This window comes from Mus caroli, chromosome 13 (assembly GCF_900094665.2).
Source record: "Mus caroli chromosome 13, CAROLI_EIJ_v1.1, whole genome shotgun sequence".
In the NCBI taxonomy this organism is placed as follows: domain Eukaryota; kingdom Metazoa; phylum Chordata; class Mammalia; order Rodentia; family Muridae; genus Mus; species Mus caroli.
In genome coordinates, this window is record NC_034582.1 from 40641725 (window position 1) to 40666530 (window position 24806).

Below are 24806 nucleotides of genomic sequence, written 5' to 3' on the forward strand. Positions count from 1 at the left end.
TTAGGTAATCTAAATGTTATCTCCCAGATACATGTGCCAGACCTGCTTCCGGGAAGGAAAGGGTTGAGCAGTAGACCTGCGGATGAATGCAAGCTTACACTGGACTTGGAGCAGTGCGGGAACTATGCCATGTGTTCCTGAAACACAAAGCCATAAGAGTGCACAGTTCTCCGCGAGGGCTCTGCTAAGATCCCAGTCCTTCTCCGATGTTTTCCCCATCATCAGAAATAAATATCACTGAGCCCAAATACGAGGTGCACCACCAGGTTGAGCTATGCAGCAAGACTTCGTCTTAAACGCACAGCAAACAAACGGCACAGAGATAGGGTCATTGGCAGGCAGGGATGGCTAGATTGCTTCACAGCAATGCTGGCGCACACGTGCGCGCGGGGAGGGAAATGGAGGAGGGAGTGTCCAAAAAATAGCTAGTCTCCTCCATTCTACTGCGAGGACACTGAGCTTCAGAGAGATGGAGTTTTCCAAAGATCCAAGGCTGAAACCCACATCTCCCGGCTTATCTTAGAAACCAAAAAAGACAGTAGAGGCCAAGAGAAACAAGTAGTAAAAATATGAAGGTTGTACACCTTTAACTACTAATCTCTTGTATTGAGATTCCCATTCTGCTAGGTCCTGAGATGAGCCTGTTACCTTTAAGATGGGGTAACATCTGGGTGTCTGAAAGGAAGAGCAGAGAGTGTACCAGGTGTATAGTGAACGAATTGGATGAGAGATAGGCTGGGTGACATAACTTGGTAAGGTGTTTCAATGTAGCAGAACCCACGCATAGAAACCCTTGGCACGAGTTAATGTAAGAATGGTGCTTGGATCAAATTACCGGCTTATATTGGGTCAGCTGCAAAAACTTTTCTACTTAGATTGTTCTTTTGACAACCCAGGGTGGCAAATGCCAGCGGAAAAGCCTTAACTTTAGGCTCTGTGGCTTGCTTGCTTCTCTCTTGGCTTTCACAAACCACCTGGTTATTAGAGTAACCCCACGCAGGAGTCCTGAAAACCGTAGCATCGTAGCATCACAGGAGCGTTTGATCACAGTTCTCTCAAACCCGGACAGAAAGGCGTCCCCTGGAGCTGCGGGCGACAGCGGGCTGGGAGGAGCGTCGCCCAGTGGCAGAGGCCGCGACGGTACGGGGGATTGGGGAGAGGATGGGCTCCCACCTCCCGCAGCTCCACAGGCGGTGCCGGGAGGCGGGGCTTCAGCCTACCGAGACTGAGTATTGGCTGCCGGAGCTGGGGAGGAGGGGCAAGCTCTCCGTGATTGGCGGAGTCCGGCGCCGGAGGGGCGGGGCCTCTATAAAAGACGCGTGCCTGTAGCGGCGCAGGCAGTGGGGCTGTCGGAGCGGCGCGGCCGTGTAGCTCCCGGGAACTGGCTGTCGTGGGGGTGGCGGGGACGCGAGTGGCGGCTGCGTGGGGTGCAGGGCGGGTGGCCGCACGGCTGCACCTTCCTCACGGAGCCCGGAGTCGACTTGGAGCAATTGCGGTGAGGCGACAGCCCCGGCGCACACCGGAGAAGAAGCGGCGGTGGCGGCGGTGGCGGCGGCCCCAGCCATGCTGTGCTATGTGACGAGGCCGGACGCGGTGCTGATGGAGGTGGAGGTGGAGGCAAAAGCCAACGGCGAGGACTGTCTCAACCAGGTGAGGGCGGAGATCGGAAAGGGGATCCCTGCTTGTCCCCGGGAAGCCTCGGGGCTCGGGGATGCTCCCCGGGAGCCGGGCGATGTTGCAGCAGCGGCCCGTGGAGCGCTCCCGGGACGCCAGGCTCCAGCCTCCTCCTCCTCCCCGCGAGCGGAGAGTGCGGGGGGGAGCATAGAGGACGCTATTGGTGGGGGATCCGGGGCCCGGAGACCAGGACACTGCCAGGAACCTCCACCCTGTCCGTTAGCCTGGCACTTTTCTCTAAAGAAGGTGGCCCGGCACACCTGCCGCAGGTGTGTGTGTGTATGATGCCTCCCGTGGAGTCCTTGTAAAGCCCGGCAGCGCCACCCGCGTCCCGGGATGAGGTGGCTGCAAGCGGTCGCTGGCCCCGGGGCTCCCTAGCTGATCAGGTGGGCCCGAATCTCAAGCCGCTTCTCAGAAGGACTGTTCACCTGACACTCTAGGCTTGCTAGGGATCCAGAGTATATTGAGTAATTTGCGGGGGACGGTTCTGCAGGCAGCCTCCTTCTTGGGGGTCTTTACACGTGTGTTTTCTTAAGGGTGACTAAGGCTCCTAACGGGGTGTGCCTAATGGATATTGGCAGGCCCGTTTGACCCCTTGAAATACTGTGCCTATGAGACCTGTGGACCTGAGCTGTTTGGAAAGGCGCTTGTAAAGCTTAGCTGACACTTGTGGCATGCTTCCTCAACGCGTTTGTGTTTTTGGAATCCAGATGGTTAAAACTGTCCAGATAATACGCTGCCAAATCAGCTGTGCAGATGGTGCTGCGGGGCGGGGGGCGGGGGGATTCCAGCGATTGGAATAAGAAATAAAACACCCTGTGTGTTCTACCTCAGCCTTTTGGGAAGTCTGTTTTGGGGGGACCCCTTTCCCTGTGCCATTGGTCAGACCCTAGAAATAGTCAAGCAAGGCCAAGCCTCCACTGGAGGGCTGCGTTTTGGCTTCACTGTTTCCTTAAAACCTTGTTTTTCCGGTCTACCAACTGGCATTGCAAGAAGGTAGAACTTTGGGAAAGCAGGGGCCAGTCCTCTCCTCGGATGGAGCCCTTAGGTTTGCACTGCTCACACACCATACCTTTGGTTTTGTTTTTAGGTGTGCAGGCGTCTAGGGATCATCGAGGTTGATTATTTTGGGCTGCAGTTCACGGGGAGCAAAGGTGAGAGCTTATGGCTGAATCTGAGAAACCGGATCTCGCAGCAGATGGATGGGCTGGCACCTTACCGGCTTAAACTGAGGGTCAAGTTCTTTGTGGAGCCTCATCTCATCTTACAGGAGCAGACAAGGTAAAGCGAGGCCGATACAAACCAATGTCAAGTACACCTCTGATTCCATTTAGAGGTAGCTGTCGTGCCCTCCCGGAGATGTTCCCTGGCAAATTTGACTTGATGCAAAGGAAGTTCAGGAAAAACTCAAGTTTTCCAAAGCACAGTTGGCCTGGGTGGATTTTTCAACACTTGTTTTTTTGTTTTGTTTTGTTTTGTTTTTGTTTTTTCCTGTTCTGTATAATATTAGTGGGAGAGCAGGGTTGACTTCTTACAAACAAAAAGGAAACCAACTTCCTGACAGCTTCATCTAATGCCCGCTAGTAACCCCGCCTCGGCAGTGTTACTACAGGTCACTGTAGACTGTTCTAACAGAAAGCAGGAAACAGTTCCTCTTGGGTTACTTAAACTTGGTCAGTCTTCAGCCTAAGTGTCAGATTACAGTGTTGTAGCAGGAGCGCTCTGTCTGGCCTCCTACAGATTTTAAAACTTTTCTAAGTTTCACAAAATCTTAATAAAAGAACTCTTTGAGGGGCCACTGTAAAGTAAATTTCAGCCTACAGATTTATTAAAAACGATTGTTGGACATGTGGTGTTGTTTTTTTTCCTTGTTAAACTAAGGGCCACCAGCCATGGTAGACAACCGAAGCCTGTGGGTGTGGTCTCCTTTTCAAACGACCAAAATACAAACACACACACACACACACACACACACCCCGGTACGTTTCCCTCTGAGCTGACTATATAATACTTTCCTCAAAGATGAACCAAAATAGGAAGGTGATGTTTAATATTTATTACCAAAATGCAAGAGACTACAGTGGCGTTTGGAAAAAAGGAAAATGATTGCTTTGAAAGCCGCAGCAAACTTTGGATCCCAGCACTGATGTTTTCCATACTCCTGTGGCTTGGCAATGGGCCACGCATGTGAAAAACGTGATCCTGCAGATTTCAACTCCTAATGGGGAACAGGCTCTTCTGAGAGGGTTTAACATACCACTTTTTGTTTATTTACTAAACAGGCAATGGAAACATTAAAAACTACCATCCATTTGGATTTGGAATGTCCACTTTGCCTTGCTGTGGCCTTTTAAAGGTTGAGAGAGATTTTTTTTTTATGAAGCAAACAGGCATAAGAAATTTTTACTGTTTCTGAAAATACCTTACAAATATTCATGTAATGGCATACTTACAGATGCTGAGCTGTCTATATTAACCACAAGAGGCTGTGTCCTTTTTTTAAACATTTACTCTGTGGTGTCTCTGTGTGCTTGTGTATGTGTGGAGGTAAGAGGACAGCTTTCAGCAGCCTGTTCTCTCCTTCTACTGGGTTGGACCTGAAGTCTGAACTCTGGTTGTCAGGCTCAGCCGCAAACATCTGAGCCATCTCACTGGCCCATAGACAGATAGACAGATGGACAGACCGACCAAACTAGTTTGTGAAAGCTTCCTCAGTTCAGTCAATGAGAAAAATACATGACAGCATGTGTGTGTGTGTAGCAGTCACATTGTGATGCTACAGTGATTTCAGGGCTTCCAGGTGCAACCCAATTCTAGTGACATAAATTTATTTTTGAAATCAGCCAAAAGGTGAGGAAGCAAATGATTTCATTTAAGTAGTGGAAGGATAATAGCAAATAAATTGTATCGGGAATGCGTTCATGCTTTATGACTGACTGTGAGGCGGTTTCTACTGCGACGTGCCCTCCTGTAATTAGGTCAATACCTGTGATCAGCTCTACTTTATTCCTGTAAGAAAGTGGCGTTTGTGAGTGAGTACTAGAATCAGATTTCCTACTCTGGGTTTTCTGTTACTTGGTTGCCTTTGACTCCTGGGAGTTATATCTAATGGCATTCAAAGTATGTGCCTTCCTGGCTCAACTCGGTCATTTCAGTTGATTTTCCTTCGTTTTCAGAGGTCCCATAGGATGGTTAGTGTAAAGCTGAGCCATGCAGGAGGTTTGTAACCCCAGCGGCTTGGGAGGGAGAGGAACAGAGACTCTGAGGCCTTGGGTTATAGTGTGGGTCCAAGTCTAGTCTAAGAACTTAGTGAAATTCTGGGTCAAAATAAAACATAATCTGAGAGTTGAGAGCACAGTGATGCTTGTGTGCCTTGCCCAGAGCTCCTCTTCTGAATAAAGAAGCAAGGGAGATTGGGGGGGGGGGGAGGACAGGAGATTTCGAGTTACATTTATTATGTTGGTAAATCTTGCAGTTTTGTGGAGTTATCCAAAATATAAAACTTTTAAGAAAATGCCTAAGGTTGATGACCAGTCATTCTGCTTCAATATCATCGTCATAAAGTAATATCTACTTTGTGTTTGTTACCCTTTAATTGGACATCAAAAAGTTGTGCTAGGTCCAATTTCATATTTTTTAAATTATTTATTTTAAGAGTGTGGGTGTTTTGCCTGCATGGTACTAAAGAACAAAACTATTTTCCTTTAATGCTATATTAGAAAAAAAGACAAAAAAAAAAAAAAAAAGAAACACACACACACAACCAAGCCTGTTGACAAACTTTTTCAAGTTCCATTGTTTGCAATAAAATATTTATGTTAAATCCTGTGGTTCCACACTCCGTCTGTTTGTGTAGTGAGTTAACACAGCTTGGACAATTCAGTTTTAAGAGGTGGCTTGATTGAGGCAAGCCACGAGGGTGCAGTTAGTGGACTGAGGGTATCTAGGCATTTCATTAAAAGGAGATAGCTGGGCACAGTTGCCCTCTGCAGACCACTAAGCAGTAAGCTCAGAGCAAAGCAGGCTTAATGTGCAGGGGTGGTTAATATACTCGTTAGTATGAGTCCAGGCAGGCTGCTAAGAGGAGTGCAGGCAAGAAGGCCTGGGTACCATGGGTGTGTGTGTGGGGGGGTGGGGGGGGTGGGCAGTGCTAGGATCCAGAAAGATGGGATCCAGAAAGATGCCATCTTTCTGAAGAGTTGCACTGGCTTGGATCAAATGTTATCATAGATGGGTAGATCAGGCTAATATGGTCTTGGGCTTAATTTCCCACTTGGAGCCCCTACCTGGATATTCCATTTGCTCTTGAATGGAGGGCCCAGATAAGAGAGTCTTGTTCAGCCAGCTGGCATAGATTAGAGATGGAGACAGCAGGTATTTTCAGCAGATGTTTGCCATGCTGAGGATTGAAATGGAAAGCGAAACAAATGAATGCGTTCTGGAAGTAAATCTGAAATAATAAATCATCTTCGTGGAGACTCTCGTGTCTTTCAGGGGCTCTCTGGTTCTTCACGATGAATTATGCTGACGTTTTCAAAACCAGAGATTAGAGAAGTGTGCATTTTATCCCCATAGTGGAGACTATACCATCCCCTGCTGGCAGGGGCTTTGTGTTTGTCCTGGTGTGGCCACATTTTCAGAGCTCCGTGGTCTCTGTTAGGGACAGTTCAGTTTACTTAAAGTTAATCAACATCTGGATTTCCCCCCACCCCCCAGAAAGCAGCCCCAGTACATGAAACTCCATGAGTATTGAACTGAACGTTCAGAGAAATGGCATTATCTGGGACATAGCATCTCCTTAAGATTTCTATGTGTTGGGGCAGCAAGGCTCTAACCTCCCCAATTCTTAACTCCAGCTCAGCACTTTCTCTTTGGAATGCCTTCTCTAGCCCTCACTGCCTGGGAGGCTACATTCTTCTAAGACATTACCTGTCTTTTAGAGCATGAATGTGCTTCTAACATTATAACTACTTAGGTTCATTGCCAGTCACTCCAATAATGTAAATTCCAACCAATTTGATCAGCACCATATCCTCAGAATCTAGCAAAATCGTGTGCTGTGTAAATACCTTGTTAATCAATAAATTAAGAATTTACAAGTCTGGAGCTAGAGATGGGTCAATGGTTTGGAACACCATTGCTTTTGCAGAGGACCCAGATTTGATGCCCAGCAACCAGGTGGTGACTCACAACCACCTATAGCTCCATTTCCAGGGATCCAACTCCCTTTTCTGCCTCTGAGGGCACCAGGCATGCACATAAACTAAATAAAAATAAATAAATAAAATCTCAAAACAAAACTAAAGAAAGCTCACGAAGCCAAAGTCACAGACAAACTCAAGGCAAATGGGATTTGGCCATTTCAAACCAACCCTGGACCAGTCAGACTGGTCCTAGACAGGGTCTAGAAGTCATGCTCAAAGTCTCGCTTACCATCAGTTTGGGTGAAGGTGGCTTATGTAATCTACCTCAGCGTGATTAAGGATGAGTGCAGTCTGCATGCAATTGCATTGCAGACGGTGTGCGTCTGTTACAGAGGCTCATGTTGCTATTACAGAGATCCATTTCTGTTCTCTACACTGTATGTGGAGTATAGCAGAATCAGCCTCCCTCTCCCATCGCCACTCTCCCCCTGTCTCCTTCTCGCTTCCCTCCACTCCGGTTTCATTTGCCAAAATATAAAATAGGACCCAGGAAAGTAAAACAAACCAAGAAAGTAAAAGCATACATATATACTATTCCCAAAGAACTTATAAATTGGGTTTCTGCATCTTACTTAAAGTTGTTCTCTTGGCCACATCTAAGTGTTCGCATTGCTGTGTGGTGTTTATTTTGAGATTCTGAGCTCTTTCGGCCCAGACAAAGAGCATCTCTTTAAAAATGCTACTTCACATACTCATTTTGTGTGTGCGAGTATGTTAGAAGCATGTGATGTGTGTATGCGTGTGAGCCTGCAGATGCACATGTCCATGCACGTGCACGCAGAGGCCGGAGATTGACAGCTTGCTCACGCAGACGCCTCTTGCCACGGGTAAGGGCATTCTTTAGGGGCACAGCCTTCTGTGCCTTCAAGTTACAGTATTCTCCTGGCACAGGCTGCCATCTCTCTTGGGGCTGGAAGCCTCCCTGTGGTGAGCCTCATATCATAATTGCTGGAGGGCCCAAGGAGGAACATCTTTAAGAGTGGTTCCATTCAGGGCTTAAAGAGGATCCCCGTAAGCCCAGGTAGAGACCTAATTTAGTAACTCTCAGATAGTCATCTGCCTCTGACAGGTTTTTCAGTTGTAAGCCCTCCATGAAGTAGGCCTGGTGGTCTTTCTCCATGGGCATTCCAAACCTGAGTCCTGGGGTTATTTTCTCAGCCTCGTGAGACATTTCAAACTTCGAGGAAAGTTGAGAGGTTTTATCATGGACTCCCATAGAGCCCCTGCACCTACTGTTAAGTTTAATATGCCTACTGTGTTATATAGTTAATCATTTATCGGTCATTCCAACCATCCATCAACTTTTTTGATTCATTTTTAAACAAGTCACCTATAGGCACCCTTCCTCCTAAACACTTCGGCGTGTTATCGTTAAGTAGAAACTGCTTGCATATGCTTCCTTTTCCTTCTGAGTTAAAGTTTACATGGGGTAAAACATATAAACCCTAATTACATCTCTTAATGAGATTCGATGGGTGCATGCTTAAACAACACCTCAGCTGCGACTGAGGACAGCCGGCAGCGCCCACCGTCTTAGGAAGTCCCTCATCTTTCTGCGGCCTGCCCATACCCACTGCCCACTCTAACCACTGACTGCTGTCAGCATTAGGGGTTTCCACTCTAGCTCTGCTGTGTCTGTTTAGCTTGATGCACAGGGAGTCTTCCAGTAAGTTCTGCTTCATGTCTGCCTTCTTTTACCCATCACAGATCCCATGCTCTTGTATGTATGTGTTGGGGTGTTCCTTAGTTGTTACTTCATCTGCTCTCCGTTCATGTTGCTTTGGTATGTGCTGGGGACTGAGTGTGGCCTTGACCGGTCTAGGTGAGTACTCTGAGCTAAATACAGCCTGCTTTGTTTCTCTCCACGACTGGGTAGTAGTCTGCACTGTTGGTTGAGCCACAGTCCTGCTGGTGAGCGCCTGTTGTCCATGAATAAAGCTGCTATGGACACTCTAATACAAGCTTTTGTTTTTTCTTCTCATAGACACATGTGTTTCCATTTTCCTTGAGCAAAATACCCAAGGATACAATGACTGGGTCCCATGATTGTTTAGCTGTATAAGTTCCTGCCAGGCCTTTCCCCCACAGCATCTGTACTGTTCCCTTCTCCCACTCCCACAAAGAATGTAAGGAAGTGGGGCGTCTCACAGCCCTGCCAGCCTTCTGCTGGATACATGGTGGTAGAGTGTTGTGGCTTTAATTTGCATCTCTCTGATGATTAATGATGTCTGTCAGATTTTCGTGGGCTTCCTGGCCTCTCCTGCATCTCCTTTGGTGAAATGTCCGAGTCCCCCATTTTGATCATTTGCCTTTGCTCTTGAGCTGCCCACATTCCTTATGTAGCCTAGATACAGTTCATTGTAAAATCCAAGTTTTATAAATATATGTTTCCCCTGTGCCCTGCCTGCTAGGCTCATGCCTTTCAGTGAGTAGGAGTTTTTCATTTTGGTGAGATCTAGTTTATTCTACCTACACACACACACACACACACATACACATACACACACACATACACACACACCCTGTCTGAAGTTTATTCAGTATGTTCTGAAAAGCCTTGTCCACCCCTAGCCATAAAGGTACTCTAAGGTTTAATTCTCAAGCCAGTATGGTTTTAACATTTATGTGCAGGACTGTGCTCTATTCTGAACTAATTTTGTTTTACGAGAACGTTACGAGATTTAAGACAAAAAAACCTCTCGTCGCAATTCCTGTTTCCATTTGGTCGTTTTTAAATATAACTTGGCAGGCAGAGTTTGGTTTAAAATAAACCGATGCGGTGAAGTGACTCATTGGACAGAGATGGGATGTTTGATTGTAAGGGGGTCTGCCTGGGGTGAGTGGCCGCCCAGACACTATTTCCTGGCCATGTGCTTCAGGGGGGATTAGGGTCCAGTTATTGGCAACCATGGTTTTGAAAATAGCTACTTAGCCATTCTAAAGTCATGCTAGATTTACTGCTTACATTTTGAACATGAGGCTCAGTCTAGTTATTTTACATTTGTTCTCAAAAGCTCTCCAAGATGGCGTAACAGACAAGATGACTGGGAGGCTGAGGCCAACAGTGGCCTTTTTCCTTACCTCTCTGTTGCCATGAGCAAGGCGACTTAGTAAAGGAAATGTTTAGTTTGGGGGCTCACAATGCCACATTCCATGACCTTCACAGCAGGGAGCATGGCAGTAGGCAGACAGACATGGCACGGGAGCTGGAGCTAATAACTTAACGTGCTGGTGCAGGAGGCAGAGAGAGAGGAGAGAGTGAGAGAGAGGAAAGAGGAGGGAGCGAGAGCAAGAAAGAGAGAGACAGAGAAAGAGGCAGGGGCGGGGGGGGGGGGGGGNGNGGCAAGAGNGAGGNGGGGGGGNNGCGCTAACTGGGGATGGCATAGGCTTTTGAAACCTCAAAGCCTATTCTCAGTGAGGTATCTCCTCCTAATCCTTTCCAAACAGTTCCTCCAGATGAGGACCAAGTGTTCAAACACAGGAGCCTGTGGAAGCCATTCTCATTTAAAGCATCCCAGTGAGCTATACAGGGGCTTCCACTTGGCTTCTGGAAAGCTCTGTTGTGAATACTAGAGGATTTTTCTGTGAGATTGCTAGTCTTCAGACGAGAGTCTTCCGATCACAGACCTTCCAGACAAATGGTTCTTGATATCCCTTAACACCATGAGAAGGCGTGGCCTTTACACACACACACACACATATATATATATATATATATATATATATATAGTTTTTTAACCTTATGTGTATGATTGTTTGCCTGCATGTATGTATATATGTATGTATGTGCAACCACACACATGCTTAGTGCCCACAGATCTAATCCCCATTCCTCTGCAAGAACAACAAGAGCTCTTAACTGCTGAGCCATCTCTCTATCCCCTGTAAAGACATGGGTTTTTGAAAGAGAAATTGATGGAGAATTTTGAAGCAAAACCATATTAAGAGTATGTGGTCTGTGGCCATTCAAGAGGGCTTAGTAGGTAAAGGTGCTTGTTACCAACCTAGCCTGAGCTCAGTCTCTGAGGCCAGCATGGTAGAAGGAGAAAACTGCCTTCCAGAGGTTGCCCTTTGACCTCCAAAAAATGCACTGTGGCACTTACCCACAGATATACATAAGTGAAGAAGTATTCGTAATTTTAAAAGACTTTGCTTTTCAAATTTCAAATTGTTTGTGAGTGCTTTGCCTACATGTATATATCTGGACCCCACAAGAGTGCCATTGCCCATGGATGCTATAAGATGGTAGCAGATCCCCTAGATCTGCTATAGGTGGTGATTAGGCACCAGGTGGGTGCTGGGAGTTGAACCTGGCTCTCTGAAAGAGCTGCCAGTGCTCTTAAGCACTGAGGCGTGTCTCCAGCCCCTCATCCTTTGATAGCATGTGTGAATTCATTTGAGCCTATGAGGCCAACACTTGACTTAGCTAGAATGATGCACCCTGGGCCCCACAGTGTGGTCCATATACTAGAAAGCGACCCATTTTCTTAGAAACTGGGTAAAACTTTAAAAACTAATTTCTAAGTGTAACCGTAGGAATGCATAGCATATGTAGTATTGGCTTCTGTTCATAAACATTTGCTTAAGACAAAGTAGGTACTTTTCAAAGCCTTTCCTTTGTGTGTGGTTCCATGTTGTAAATGATATGGAACTAGACAGGTTATCCACTTGTGAGATGTGCTTTTTAAAAAAATATATTCTCTCCAGGCCTGACTTCTTTGACTACATCTGCTTGTTTTGATATTATTAGTAACCTTTGGTCACTTACATTAAGAAAAGAAAAGACAAGAAGAAAAGAAAGAGTAAGGGGCTGAAATCAGGAGGGAAGATAGTTATAAGCCAGATAGTTAAGGTAGGAAGCTAATAAGAATGAACTCAAAGCCACTCACAAATCCTGCACCCTCCCTGAATTCCCTGTTGGAAACATTTCTTGGAGCACTGCCATCCTTCCTCTTGGAAAGAACACACTGATAGCTCTTCTTGATCGCTCCTCAGAGCTGGTGATGTTGGCTACCCCTGCTCCATTACACTGGTGCCTGGACCCTTGTCACCCAGAAACCCACCTGTGGCTGGAGCCTTTGATAAGATATGTTCCTTTTCTCCAAAGACGCTGTTCCACCAAAACAACAACAAAACCCAACAACTTATCAGACATGTCCATCCCATAGCCCCAGTGTGGGGCGGGGCACAGACCACTCGATTCTCTTGCAAGGTGGCCATAAAGCCATGAAAACTACATCATGCAGAAAGAGGCCTGCAGTGAGGAGGAGGGGGGGTAAGGAGGAAGGGGGAAGTGCCTGTGTCTGCTGGATGATGCTGAGTACAGTTCAGCCTCAACTTGCTGGAGACCACCAGTGTGCCCCACCCACTTTGTTCCAGTTCTCAGCCAATCCTGGGATGGGTGGGCATTGCTCTAGGCTCTTAGCCACCTATTTACTACGTTGGGTTACCATTTCTTTGCTTTGCTTTTGGCAGCTGTCCCTCCAGAAGTAGGCGTAGAGAATTTGGAAAAAGAAATTGAATAAATTTGAAAAGTCGTCCTTGGCAGCTCTCTGACTGTTTAATAAAGCAGGAAGCAGTTTCAAACTTTATGCTAGGAAAATAAGTCGAGAGAGACCTTTACGTTTCACAGTCATTAAATCGAGAAGGCTCAGTTTGTGGTGCTAATCTTAAAATCTTTTGGCACAAGGTTTCTCCTTGAATATAAGCATAGATTCTGGCTTTAGAACCCAGAAAACACATCCCTGGTTGAATAGGCAGATGTCTGTTAAGATTCCATTTTCCCGTGATCAGCACCGGCATGTTTGAGAATTTTAGACCTGCATCTTCCTCCTGCTCCTTCTCCTGCCCCTGCCCCAGCCTCTGCCCCTCCTGCTCCCGCTCCTGCTCCTGCCCCTGCCCCTCCTGCTCCTGCCCCTGCCTCTGCCCCTGCCTCTGCCCCTCCTGCCCCTACTCCTGCTCCTGCCCCTGCCCCTGCCCCTGCCCCTGCCCCTGCCCCTGCCTCTGTCCCTGCCCCTGCCTCTGTCCCTGCCTCTGCCCCTCCTGCTCCTGCCCCTACTCCTGCTACTGCTCCTCCTCCTGCTCCACCTCCTCTTCTTCCTCTTCCTTCTCCTCCTTTTTCTTCCTCTTCTTCTTCCCCCCTTTTAAGACAGAGTCTCACTATATAGGCCAGGCTAGCCTGGAACTCAGAGAATTCTACCTGCTTCTTTCAGAGTTAAGGGTGTGGACTACCATTCGGACTATCTGTATAGCTATTTTAAAAGCAGCCCCCCCCCCCCCATCCCGTGGCAATTCCTTTGCCCCAGCAGGGCCCCTTTCTCAGTGTTGCAGTATGGAAGAAGTATTCTAAAGACTACCAGATGTCTGCGTTAATAAAAAACTGTGTCTGTTCTCTTTGAATGCTACGGTGCATCTTACAGTGGTTTCTTCTTGGGGGCTTGGAGTACGGAAAGACTTGAAACCTTTCAGAGTGTTTCATTGTTTGGAACCTTTATCATTACTGAAGATCCAAAAAGATTGAGCTGACTCTTTCTTAGCTTAGAAAGACAAATGGCTCTTGTCAGACTGGCAGTTTGAGACTCTCAACACAGACCTTTGTGTTTGTCACCTCTCTTGTCTTAAGTCCTCTCTCTCCTTACCTTTCTCATGCTAGCCCCTCGTGGGACAAACTCAGGCGGGCAGCAAAAGCAAAAGCAGAGACAGTGAGGAGCCGAGCTGACGCAGGGTTCAGAGCCTCACCAATGACTGGAACTCATTATTGGGCCTTTAAGCACATGGGAGAGGCTACCACGAGTCATCAAAGAGACAAAGTTTGTCGTCTAGCCTCTGTGGTGACTCAGAACCTCTTCAGGATTTCAGACAATAAAAACAATATCTGAGTTTTCCCAGGAATTTCTGTGGCACACATACCTTGTAGTGAATATAGAATGGAACGTCCAGTGTACCAAGGGTAGGCTCAAACAGAGCCAACCTGGGGATGGACTATAAAATAAACACAGATGCACGGCGCTTTACTTGGCTTTATGGAGTTCTCTGTTGTTAGAGGCAATTAAGCCAGCCCAGGTGCAGCTAGGGAAAGAAACTAGATGTTGTAACTTGTTACATAAAGTAACTAGGAAATAGATGGGCTGTGTGCAAGGCAGATCAAAAGGTGACTAAGTGGAAGGACAGGAGAGGAGGCCTTCAGGGCAGGTTGCTGCAAGGCTGGATCTTCCCACAAGAGGGATGGTTCCTATCCAGAGCATAGCCACAGGAGGTGTGGCCGGAGTCAGCCGCTGGGGAAGCCTGGCTTTCACCCACCATCAGGCATCCAGTGAAGGACTTTGAGCAGAAAGATGGAGCATTTTCACAGCAATTGGCTCGGAAGGTGGGCTGGCAGACTCTGGAGGGGAGAGGGCCCCTGGGGTCACAAAAGCTCTTGCCACTTCTAAGTTTTGAGTAGGACTGAGAAGGTCAGGATGGCAAGAATAGACTGGGTCGGGAGAGCCCTGAGAAGTGAGCCGGAGAGAAGGTTCAGCGAGAAGGACCTGAGTTCAATCCCTACCACCCAGTCAAAAACATGCAAAGCATACACTTGCCAACCAGGCTAGCCTAACAGATTATATCTAGGCCATGAGATACTCTGTCACAGCAGGTGGGTGGTATTTCTGAGGATGACACCTAAGAACATCTCTGTCATACTCTTCAACATGCTGTGGGTGGACATTGGAGGAGGATTCTGAGAATTCAGGAGATATTATTATTATTATTATTATTTTTTACTGTCCCTGAAGATCAGAATCCACTACGACAGGTTTTCCAGCTGAGAATAGTAGATATGTATGCGTGTAATCTGCAGAGGCGAGAGGACCTGGAGTTGAATACCAGCCTCAGCTGCACTGCAAGTTCGAGGCCAGCCTGTCTCAAAAAACAACAACCCTATAGCTGGAACAACATTATGAACCAACCAGTACCCCCAGAGATTGTGTCTCTAGCTGCATATGTAGCAGAAGATGGCCTAGTTGGCCATCATTGGGAAGAGAGGCCCCTTGGTCTTGCAAACTTTATATGCCCCAGTACAGGGGAACACCAGAGCCAAGAAGTGGGAGTGGGTGGGTAGGGGAGCAGGGGGCAGGGAGGTATAGGGGACTTTCGGGATAGCATTTGAAATGTAAATGAAGTAAATGCCTAATAAAAAATTGAAAACAACAATAACAACAACAAAAAACCCAAGCAAACAAAAATTTGATTTTTAAATTTCTTTGAAAACATTATAATGCTAACCTGCTCTGTTTCTACTAAAATTTTTATGATATTTTATTTACTGATTTGAAGAGGGGGCATGCCATGCTACACACTTAGAAGTCAGAAGACAACCTGTGGGGAGTCCCCTTGCGATCACTGTGAGGGCCCAGAGAGTAGAAGCAACCAAGGTCTTCAGCCCTGGCTGCAAGGTCCCTCATCCACTGAGCCATCCCTCTCTATACCTGCTCTCATTGCTTAAAAATAGAAAGTACTCGGTTGTGAAATGCAAAGCTGGTTGAGCTCCTTTGGTTGTTTTCTGCAGCACTGGGGATAAAACCCGGGGCCTTACACACGCTGTGCGATTGCTCTATCCTTGAGCTACACACCCTAGTCCAGCAGGCCACCTCAGATACTGTTATCCCAAGTCTCAGTCTTTCTCTCCTTCTCTTGCAGGCATATCTTTTTCTTGCACATTAAAGAGTCCCTCTTGGCAGGCCACCTCCAGTGTTCCCCAGAGCAGGCCGTGGAACTCAGTGCCCTCCTGGCCCAGACCAAATTTGGAGACTACAACCAGAACACCGCCCAATACAGCTATGAGGACCTGTGTGAGAAAGAGCTCTCCAGCTCCACTTTGAACAGGTGAGGCCGCCGGAGGCTAGCATGTTTGTTCACACCCGCCTCAGACTTGATAAGAAACAGGAAACTGGCCCTGTGGTGTCCTGATGGAGTTTGGAAGGCAAAGCCCTGCCATTGCCAGGTTTATCCAGTCATTTTTAAAGGATTCATGTGCCTTTTACTTGAGGAGAACCTTAGCAACGCAAAACTGCCCACACAGATAAATGCCCTTATATGAAATGCCATAAATAACAAGGATCTCAAAAAGTGCCTGACCTTTTAAATATGCAAATCTCCTCCAATAAAAGTCTAGCATGTTTATTAGTGTTTGCTTCATCCAGGCAAGACTTACAGCAAGCGGCCTAACGTAGATGACTGCCTGAGTTACCTATCCCTGTGTCACAAACTAACCCCAGACAATAGACATTATCCAATGATGCCTAGACAAGGACACGGCTGTGGCTTGGGGGCAGACCAAGCCCCAGAGAGCAGTCTCACCTAAAAGCCCAACTAAGGGAGGCTTCCAGGCCCAAATGACTCTTGTAGCTTCTTGGCCAGCCTCCTTCTTATACCACCTGACCTTTCATGGTGCTCTTTCATGGTGTGGTAGCTGGTTCACCCAGCAGAAGCGATCCAAGAGCAAGAGAGAAGAGCTAGGAAAGAAATCAGACTCAATCTCAGAGGTGGCTTTCATGCCAGGTCTCCCACCATTTTCTGTTCCTTAGAAGCCAGTCCATTAATCCAGACCATACTCAAGGGAAGGCTGCACTGGGAGGCCAGATCACCAAAGACCACAGGAGAGACAACCTTGCCACAACAGAGAGTGTAGAGCTGTGTCTTCTTCAGTTGCAGATAATCTAATCAGCCCCCTGTGGTGCTTGCCTACCAGGAAGCTTGAGAAGTTCATGGAGATAAACATAAGGGGATCTAGCCTACATGGTTGTCTTACGTGTATGTTTAGAGATTTTCCATAATTCTTTCAGTGTTCCTAAATGATGGGTTCTCGATATGTGTTGAGATCTTTTTAAAAGTGTGTGTGTGTGTGTGTGTGTGTGTGTGTGTGTGTGTGTGTGTGTAAGATAGCTAGCTGGTGTGAGTAAGCTCTTTCCTTCTACCTCATGTGTCCCAGAGATCAAACTCAAGCTTGGAGCCAGGACCCTTACCCATTGAACAATCTCACTGGCCCCAGAGTTGAGATCCCGAGCCATATCTCAGAAGTATTTTACAGTAAATATGATTAGTAAATGAAACAGGAAAATGTCATTTGGTGCTGTTGTGGTCTCTCAATGACCATATCCAAGGCTTTAAGAAATGCATACATTGATCTGTCTGATCGAGTGCCGTTGGGTGCCCCACAGCATCATTGCGAAGCATAAGGAGCTGGAGGGCATCAGCCAGGCCTCTGCCGAGTACCAGGTTCTGCAGATTGTGTCAGCAATGGAGAACTACGGCATAGAGTGGCATGCCGTGAGGGACAGCGAAGGACAGAAACTCCTCATTGGGGTTGGACCTGAAGGCATCTCGATCTGTAAAGAGGACTTTAGCCCTATTAACAGGTAACCTGAGTCTTCAATCACATTCGTACATGCATGCATACGTGCATATGTACATTCATACAAGCCTAGGCATGTATATCCACCTGTTGCTTTTTCTGGAAGTAGAAAATGGACAGAAATTCATGACAGACAACCTCTATGAATAAAGTGATTCATTTTTTAGTTTATTCATCAATTGCATTCAGAATTATTGTTTTTCATAAGGTACTCAAGCCATAAATACCTGTGTCGGCTTCTGCCTACATGCACACACACACACATACACACATGCACACATGAGGTTACTCCAGCTCTTGTCCCCACACCACAACTGCTCTTCCTGCTCAGTATCAGTAGTTAGCACCATCACAGAAGTCCCCAGGCTGAGTGTCTGGTTCCCTGGCGGGTCACGGGCTGCCTGCTAAGGCGTAGCAACACCATGCTGAGCTCTCCCTCCTGAACCTGATCACTTTTCTCCTCTTGCCTTTCAGGATAGCTTATCCTGTGGTGCAGATGGCCACCCAGTCAGGAAAGAATGTCTACTTGACCGTCACCAAGGAGTCCGGCAACAGCATCGTGCTCCTGTTTAAGATGATCAGCACCAGAGCAGCCAGCGGCCTCTACCGAGCCATCACCGAAACACATGCATTCTACAGGCGCGTACCACCATGTGTCTCCTAAGCTTAGGCCAGAGCATAGAATCCTTGGGGGGCTGGCAGGTTTCTGTGACTTCCCCTAGCCTTGAGTCCACAAGTCTTGTACAGAAGAGGAGAGAATGGCTACCCTGAATACTTCCATTTGCAGAGCTAGTGGAGCCCTTATCAGCACAGGATTGCACGTGCCTCACTTCCCTTAGAGCCTCCTGCTTATCTCTCATGGTATTTCCGTCCAAGCCACCTCCCTGCACGACCCCAAGGGTCAGACCTGTTCTGCCAACGCTGCATCCTTTCCTGGAGCAGTGGCACACATCTCTCCCTGCTGAGAAAGACTCTGTTCTGAGCTCTTACGCCTTACACACTCCAGATACTTTTTAAATTGAATTTAATTTTACTTGGTGTTTTGCGAGACCAAATCTCACTGTGTGTCCAAAGCTCACCTGGAATTCACTATACACCCCAGGCTGGCTTCAAGCTCAACTGCAATCCTCTAGTCTTGGCTTCCCGGCTGCTGGGATTGCCTGCATGGAGCACACTGCAGCTGGCCACGGTGGAGAGTTTTAAATAACACTGTAGAATCTAGAGAGTACTTTTTCAAGCTGAGTTAGGATTAGGCTCATACTTCGAGAAAAATTAAAGCCAAAAATGTAGTTAGTAGGAAGCCTTACAAATGTTTCGTGTTAAAACAGACTACAGAGCAGAACAGAAAATGTGTAGACATGCTTAACATAAAAGCTGCGACTTCAAAGAACAAAAGTCCCTTTGCTTCCACAAGCTGCTGGGTGGCAGCTCACAGCCCCAGGGGGACTGGGATGTCTCATCTCCATATTTACAGCTGCTTCCTTGAAAGTATTTGGAGACCCCCTGAGAAGCACAGGGGTAAAGTCCCCAAGCTACTGAGCATATACAATGGAAAGTTACTCTCAGACATGCACAAAAGAGTATTAACTGTCTCAGGGAAGGATGCAGCTCTGTCCATGGAGTGCTTGCCTAGCATGCATTAGCTCCACATGAAGCGAGCATCCTGCACATGTCTGTAGTCCCAGCAGCACCCAGGCGGTAGAAGCAGGAGGACCATGAAGCTCCAAGGTATCCTTGGCAGCAGAGTTCAAGACCAGCCTGTGTCACATGCGACCTTATCTCAAGGTTGGGGAAAAAAAAAGCTGGGTATGGTGGCATATGTCTTTGATCACAGCACGCAAGGGACAGAGGCAGGTGGACCTCTATGGGTTAAAAGCCATCCTGTTCTATGTGGTGAGTTTCAGGGCCTGCATAGTGAGATCTTGTCTCAACAAAACAGCAACAATATTAGTGAATGCCTTTTAAGCCAGGCATGGTGGTATACAACTGTAATCCCGACAAGCAGAAGGACCATAAGTTTCAGGCCAGCCTAGGGTACATTATCTCAAAAGCAAATAAGTGTGGAGATAGATGGATGTTACAGAGACAAAGAGATGATAAATAGATGAATGATAGTATATAATAGAAGACAGATTGACAGATGGATGATGTAGATAATCAAGAGGGAGATGAGATAGAATACTTAATGTCTGTGGATATGCTGTTCTTATTGATAGCAGCATTATGAAGACTATCTTATTGATAGTCTGAATTATGAAGCTCCCTAGGCTTTTCAATACTAAGTCTGGTGTTCACACTTGGCTTCCGTTCAGGTGTGACACAGTCACCAGCGCCGTCATGATGCAGTACAGTCGCGACCTGAAGGGCCACTTGGCGTCTCTGTTTCTGAACGAAAACATTAACCTTGGTAAGAAATACGTCTTCGACATCAAGAGAACATCCAAAGAGGTCTATGACCACGCCAGGAGGGCTCTGTACAACGCCGGCGTTGTGGACCTTGTCTCTCGAAGTGACCAGAGCCCTCCCAGCTCGCCCCTGAAGTCCTCAGACAGCAGCATGAGCTGCAGCAGCTGTGAGGGCCTCAGCTGCCAGCAGACCCGGGTGCTGCAGGAGAAGCTGCGCAAGCTGAAGGAAGCCATGCTGTGTATGGCGTGCTGCGAGGAAGAGATCAACTCCACCTTCTGCCCCTGCGGCCACACTGTGTGCTGCGAGAGCTGTGCAGCCCAGCTGCAGGTAAGGCGACACTCACCCTCCTGTCCGTTCAGGCTCTAATAGGTGGAAAGCACCCATCTCCATTTGGAGAGGGCCCTGCGGTCAGTGGCTTACACCACTGCGCCCTTTAGAAACAAGTGAACCAGCACACTCGCGCCACCATTTGGTTTTGGATATGAGGTCCAGACCAATGAATTCATGCATTAATTTTTGGATGACCAATGAATTCATGCATTAATTTTTGGATTATTGTTATTGGGGACTTATTTACCGTGTTTATGATTAATTTATCATTTTTGTCTACATTTGCATTTATGCTTGTGCGCGCACGTGTGTGTGTGTGTATTGTGTGTGTGTGTGTGTGTGTGTGCACGTGGAGGTCAGAGAACAATCTGTAGGAGTCAATTCTTTCCTTCCACCATGTGGTGCTGGGAATCAAACTTGGTTTGTCAGGCTTGATGGCAAGCATCCTTACCCATTGGGCAATCTCACCAGCTACCAGCCCCTTAATTTCCTTTCATTACTGTTGGTACTTTCAGAGGTCTCTTCTATTGGCTGTTACTTGCTAGCAAGTCAAGCTACTTTTCATACAAAAAATAGAAGCAACTCACATATAGCATTTCTCCTTCTTGCACCTTACGTTTCCTCGTGCAGTAAAATGTTCTCTTGGTTTCACCTCTCAAATGTTTCTGCTAAATGTCATGGTGGATGTATGTAAAGCCAGGCTTGCACATCACCTAGGCCTCACAAGCTACAGTGACAGAGCTAGCATTGGGATTGAGCAGTGAGCTCAAGACACCTGTGCCTTCTCGGAATATAGCCTGTGCTGCCGCCATGAGGGGTCCCCTCCAGATTCCTGGGCTTAACTTTTCCTGTGCATGGATTCTGACCCTGCTGCCTCTTTCCTTAGTAGCCAATGAAGGGTGTGTGCCAAAAAGCCACTAGAAGCTTGTTGCCCCTGGCCACAAGGGTATCTGCCCACTGATAATGACCCCAAGGCAGTTGAACCAAGGTCTCTCTACAGACATACCTCCAACATGGTGGCCAGAGGTGCAGGGACCTCTTCCTGTATGCCTGGCTCCAGCCTAGACAGAAGGAAGGCTGATGCTAACAGAAGGATTAAGGAGGTGGCTGGACCAATAAACTCTCTGGTCACAGGGCACAGGGACCTGAGTTCAGTCCCTAGAACCCTCCTAGTTAAAAAGCAGTGTGGGAAGGGGTCAGGGGTTGGAACAGATGCAGGGATTCTTAATCCTGGTGTTGTTAGTAAAGGAGGTAGAGACAGGAACAGCAGGGCTCGCATACCAGCCAGACTAGCTTAACCAGTATTCTCCAGCCAGACTAGCTTAACCAGTATTCTCCATGTAAGAGACCCTGTCTCCAGAAACAGGTTGAAGTCTTTGAGAACTGACACATGAGGATGACCATTGGTCACACATACACACATGCACGCATGCATACACACACACACACACACACACACACACACACACACATGCATGCACAGTTTGACAGAAAATAGTTTTCTTCAGTGGATGTCTTTTCCTAACACTCATTGTTAATCTGTATAAAGTATAAATATTCAAGCCTGTTCCAGAGCACTTGAAAGCTTAGAACTGGATCACAGCGGCATCGTATCTAGAAAACTGACTGTTGGGGCACGAAAGCTGAATTCCCAGGTCCCACAAATATCCTAACCAGTGGTGGCTTCTTTTGCAGTCCTGTCCGGTCTGTAGATCCCGTGTGGAGCATGTCCAGCACGTCTACCTGCCCACCCACACCAGTCTCCTCAATCTGACTGTCATCTGATGCGTCCTGCACTCGCTGGACAAGCCATGTCCCCACAAGCTGCAGTATTGTAAACTATAAGAATAATAACTTTGTGAAGAGCTATTTCACTCTCAACACCCATCTGCCATGAGACATTTTCAGAAACAAGGAGGAAAAGAAAACAAGAATGTGACCACACCTCTTCCGTGAGGAGAAGCAACAGGCCCCGTGGCCACCAGGAAGAACGCTGGGACACGGACACATTCCTTGAACTTTAGGGTTGTTTTTTTTTTAATGATCAAGTAAAGGAGTAGATAAAATCGTCTTCGTCAGTCAAGTGGCAACATGGCCCAACTGTGGGCACCTTTTAGGAAATGATGCCTCCTTCATTTTTCCCCGGGCAGAAGATTTTGTAAGTGTTTTAAGGATTTCCTTGGTTCTTTTTGTATGGTCATGGAGCGCTGAACATTTTTAATAGGGATTTTTTTTTTCTTAAAGAAATAGTCCTCATTATAAAAGTCATTTCTGTCTTTATAATTATAAATTATAATTCAAGAACAACTGGAAAAGCTGGCAGATTGAAAAAAAAAAGCAATCCTGTGACTTCCCAAGGGTTGACAGCAATGTTGTCAGATTGGAAGCAGTCTGGCTGAGAGCCAACAGGTAGCTCACTGTGGGTGACTTCCTTCCTAGCCCTTCCGTTTCCCCTCACTCCGCACCCCATGCCTTTCACTGATAAAAATGCTACCAGTTTGGTTAAGAGACATACATGGTAGAGTCAAGCACTCCCTGGGCTTTGGAGATTGGAAAGCGAGAGTAGCTTCCTTGAAGGAAAAAGGTGAGAGAGAGAGAGAGAGAGAGAGAGAGAGAGAGAGAGAGAGAGGCACGAGCCAGAGAGCCACTCAGTATGCCCGAGTGGTTCTTCACGTTCCCAAGCACTCACTCCAGCTGCACCCATTGGTGTCGCCTTGCTTGAAGATCAAACTTTCTACAGCCTTATAGGTTTCTAGATAGTGTCTCCTTTTTGTGTATGTCTTGTTTCTCGTTGTTCGAGTTTCCCTATGTCAGTGCTTCCGTACTCATTGTCCTGCCCCTCGGTGTCTTCCAGAGCTACTGCTTTATGTTTCCATATTCTAAATTCTCACCCCCACTTGGGCATTTTGGAAGCTAGTGAGCTAGGGGGTTTCTAGGGTGTCGGGAAACCTAGCTGACCTCATCGGGTGCAATACTAGCTAAGTTCAAGCTAGAAGCCTACACTGTCACTTTACTGAGATTTCTGAGTCTACGTTTCATATTGCCTTAATGTAGCAGTAATGTGTTTATGCATTTGTTTCTTTGCACAGACATTTTGTCAGATATTAAAACTCTACTTTTTTATGGCACATATTAGCATATAAGCCTTTATTCCAAGAGGTATTTATTTTTTCACTTGTAAAAAAAAAATAATGTTTCCACATTAAAAAAAAAAAAAACAACTCTGTTATATCCTAGAGGACTTCTGTCTTTTATTCAGGATAATAAAGACTTTAAAGCCAACTGGGCCTTTGTGATCTTATGGTTATTTTCACGTAGGCTATTTTGCCATTGAGTGAGCACTTCACCTCAAGGTTGGGACATTTAAGGTGTTAAGGTGGCTTCACTGAGAGGATCTGCCCAGGTCTTCTATCATCTGTTTTTAGACATACAAGATTGAAGGTTTGAAGGTAGGTGAACAAGATTCTGTGACACACATGGTGTATGCAAAGGATAGCTTGGGGAGGAGGGAAGCAAGGTGGCTTACCCAGTAAAAGTTTTTGCTATATAAGTATGATGGCCTGAGTCATCACGGAACCTACATGAAGAGGAGAGGAAACATCCAACTTAGCAAAGTTGGCTTATGCCGGTCACACATGGGGCTCACAGGGCTCAGTCATAGCAGAAACATACTGTGGTGTCCGGGACTGCCTTCCTACAGTACTACTGCATGTTTCTGCTGGGCTAGGCTGGTGTGTGTGCATCTACGCTGAAAATGCTTTGTATGGTAGAGTATTTTAAAATATCTGTAACCTATACCTTTACAATTGGGAGACAGACCCCAACACAGCCTCCCATTGGTTTCTAGGAATCAGCTCACTTATTCAACATATTTATTAGACAACAACTCAATGGTTAATGAGCCCCAGAACTTTAAAAGAAAAACAGTCAAAGATATAATTTACCCCATACCCAAAGCAACAGTAGAGTATTGGGTGTCTTTGTGATTTACAGTGTCTGTGTAGTGCCTGTGACACGCATGGGTGCTTCCCTATGGAAGTTCAGTGATGTTCAGGTTTGTGTACATGGCTGTCTCAGAATGATAACCAGGATGAATGGGTGGGTGAGTGACAGGTCAACAAATAACATTGCTTGTACTCCATGGGCCAGGGACTTAAGCTTAGCAACCAGCATGAAAACCCATGTATTACTTGGCTTTCTAGAAGCATAAGAGAGGACACAGTGCTGAGCATAGGAGATACTGACTACCTCTGCTTAGGGCCCAGGGTAAACATGCTTCAGAAGGACCTTTGAGCAAGACTTGTATTCTGTAGATGTGGGGAAAGCCGTATGGCCCCTGTCAAGGCTACAATGCAGCCAGCCAGTGGGTCTTGCCCAGGCTCACATATCAATGCACTGATAAGAAATTAGGCTCTGAAGGAATGTGTGGCATGGGGAAACAGTGAGTGGAACCTTCAATTCCAGGTTTGACTTTGGTACTCTCTACTGCCTTCAGAGGCAAGAACTGGCAAGGCAGGAAAGCTTGTACAACAACTAACACATGAGACAGAGGAGAGCAGAGAGACAACTCAGTTTTGATTATGTCTTGACATGAAGAAAACAAGGAAAGTGGGCCAGGGAGATGGCTCAGTGGGCAAAGACCGACAAAGTGGAAGGTGGATGGAGAGATGGCTCAGCCGTTAAGAGCCCTGGCTGCTCTTGCAGAGGACCTTGGTCAGATTCCCTGCACCCACATGGTGGTTTACAACCAATTGGAGCCCCCATTTCCAGGGGATCTGATGCCCTCTTCTGGCCTCTACATG

General features: G+C 46.8%; 1 protein-coding gene across 1 annotated transcript; it reads left to right on the top strand.

Moving 5' to 3' along the window:
- The first annotated feature begins 1339 nt into the window (after positions 1–1339).
- On the top strand, positions 1340–23208 carry Mylip (myosin regulatory light chain interacting protein). Its single transcript, XM_021180281.1, has 7 exons — positions 1340–1650; positions 2765–2955; positions 15555–15740; positions 17075–17272; positions 17743–17907; positions 19581–20001; positions 21700–23208. Exons 1-7 carry the CDS (start codon positions 1564–1566, stop codon positions 21787–21789), a joined length of 1338 nt encoding a protein of 445 aa, XP_021035940.1. The 5' UTR covers positions 1340–1563; the 3' UTR covers positions 21790–23208.
- Positions 23209–24806: the final 1598 nt, after the last annotated feature.